Here is a 2,500-nt window from a genome sequence, read left to right as displayed (position 1 = left end):
CACAGGGATCGGTTACTGGTTCAATATCGGAGTGGAAGCCCTCCATCCCACGTTACACACCTCTGAGGGGACCAGGGCAGGGGGGCAGGGGGGGAGGGGGGCAGCAGGTGACTGGAACGCTGGCGAGGTTAATGATCAGGTAGTTACGGTACGGCGGTTGCAGAACGCTGAGGGAGTCCAGGTGCGCAGGTTGATTTAGGCCTGCTGGTGAAGCTCGCCGCCGGGTTTATTTGCTTTCCGCCGGACCCGTCCGCGTGTTTAACTGCCAGCGCCGAGTTCCACCCGCAGGAGGTCAAAGGGCGAGCGCACCAGCCGGCCTGAGTCAACACGCCCCCGCCCGCTTCCAGCCCGCCATCAGCTCGCGTTATTTTCCTTCCCCTTTTATTAGTCAAAACGTAAAAAGAAAAACAACTCGTGTTTGAAAAGGGAGAGGGGCCCTGATGAGGCGAAACTGAACAGAAACACAACGATGTAACCGGCTCTGCGGACACGTCTAGACTTCATGATTTTACACACGGACCTGCACCCTCCTTCCCTTAATGCTGATTCATAACAGTAGATTCACTACATCTAACATCTAGAAAGTTCTACCCGGGGCTCACGGGCAGGCCGAACTGTGAAAACGCTGCACTGTACACACAGTATTCTGGGGACGACGCGGCGCGTTGATACCCCTCTCCCCGGCTCTCAGACAGGGCGTGCGGCCGCAGTTCGGGTAAACACCGTGCGGACGAACTCGGACTACGGCGAGATCGGGTGACCCGCTAATGGAGCGAGAGACAGAGCGAGCGTGAAGCGGGCTGAGGAAACGTAAACGCGCATAAACGGGCCCCGCGCGCTCCGGCGGCCGCGGCCAGGCTTCATTTCAGTCACGCGTCTCCGCCCGAAGAGAAGGGGCCAGGAATAGCGTCTTCTGCTGAGCGCCGACTCGAGGTCACGGGCCCGGCGGCACCGCTTGTCGACCGACGTGGAAAAATGGAACGTGGATTTATGGCCCTGGTGTAAAACCCCGGCGATGACCGCCTTGAAATGACCAGCTACCATCCCCTTTCAAAACCTAGCTTGAGCTGATCAAACCATGTTGAGTGTGGAGCTGGTCTGAACTGGTCAAAACCCTAGCTTGAGCTGATCAAACCATGTTGAGTGTGGAGCTGGTCTGAACTGGTCAAAACCTAGCTTGAGCTGATCAAACCATGTTGAGTGTGGAGTTGGCCTGAACTGGTCAAAACCTAGCTTGAGCTGATCAAACCATGTGGAGTATGGAGCTGGTCTGAACTGGTCAACCAGCTACCAGCTGATTCAAAGCCTAGCTTGAGCTGATCAAACCATGTTGAGTATGGAGCTGGTCTGAACTGGTCAAAGCCTAGCTTGAGCTGATCAAACCATGTTGAGTATGGAGCTGGTCTGAACTGGTCAACCAGCTACCAGCTGATTCAAAGCCTAGCTTGAGCTGATCAAACCATGTTGAGTATGGAGCTGGTCTGAACTGTCAAAACCTAGCTTGAGCTGATCAAACCATGTGGAGTATGGAGCTGGTCTGAACTGGTCAACCAGCTACCAGCTGATTCAATGCCTAGCTTGAGCTGATCAAACCATGTTGAGTATGGAGCTGGTCTGAACTGGTCAAAACCTAGCTTGAGCTGATCAAACCATGTTGAGTATGGAGCTCGTCTGAACTGGTCAACCAGCTACCAGCTGATTCAAAGCCTAGCTTGAGCTGATCAAACCATGTTGAGCATGGAGCTGGTCTGAACTGGTCAAAACCTAGCTTGAGTGGTGTGAGAATGAAGCTTTGTACTTTAACACCTGAGGACACACCAGTGCATACTTGGACGTGTGGTTGGTTGTGTTTCATTACGGGCAGAACATCCTGATGAAGGACATTGTGAGGTCACAGTGTGAGGTCACATAGTGTGGTCACATTGTGTGGTCACATTGTGTGGTCACATTGTGTGGTCACAGTGCGAGGTCATAGTGTGTGGTCACATTGTGAGGTCACAGTGTGAGGTCACATTGTAAGGTCACATTGTAAGGTCACATTGTAAGGTCACATTGTGAGGTCACAGTGCGAGGTCACATTGTGAGGTCACATCACCAAACAGACGCCCCGGTTCCCCCGGTGCTGCCCACCTGTTCCACTCGGATCTCGTACTCCCCGTTCAGCTTCCTCCCGCGGAAGTACTTCAGCCTGAGAAACAGAGAAAAGAGCACATGAGCCGTGTGATCTCTGCGTCTCTGACAGGGAGAGAAGCGTGCGTTAGTGATCGCTGCATCTCAGACATTACATTACGTTACATTATTGGCATTTGGCAGACGCTCTTATCCAGAGCGATGTACAGTTGATTAGACTCAGCAGGAAATAATCCTCCCCTGCAGCAGTGCAGGGTCAAGAGCCTTGCTCAAGCGCCCAACGGCCCGGTCTCATTGTGGCTACACCGGGATTAGAACCGCCGACCTTGCATGTCCCAGTCATGTACCACTACGCTACAGGCCGCCCCAG

General features: G+C 53.5%; 1 protein-coding gene across 1 annotated transcript in view; it reads right to left on the bottom strand.

Moving 5' to 3' along the window:
• The window catches only part of LOC133119284 (synapsin-3-like), a 106,429-nt gene that overhangs the window by 83,315 nt on the left and 20,614 nt on the right, over positions 1 to 2,500 (bottom strand). The window contains exon 3 of the mRNA XM_061229812.1: positions 2,131 to 2,188. Within this exon, the coding sequence (XP_061085796.1) occupies positions 2,131 to 2,188 (58 nt within the window). The remainder of the gene's footprint in view (positions 1 to 2,130; positions 2,189 to 2,500) is intronic.

This window comes from Conger conger, chromosome 19, assembly GCF_963514075.1.
Source record: "Conger conger chromosome 19, fConCon1.1, whole genome shotgun sequence".
Lineage (NCBI taxonomy): Eukaryota > Metazoa > Chordata > Actinopteri > Anguilliformes > Congridae > Conger > Conger conger.
This window is presented reverse-complemented; position numbering and strand designations above follow the sequence as displayed.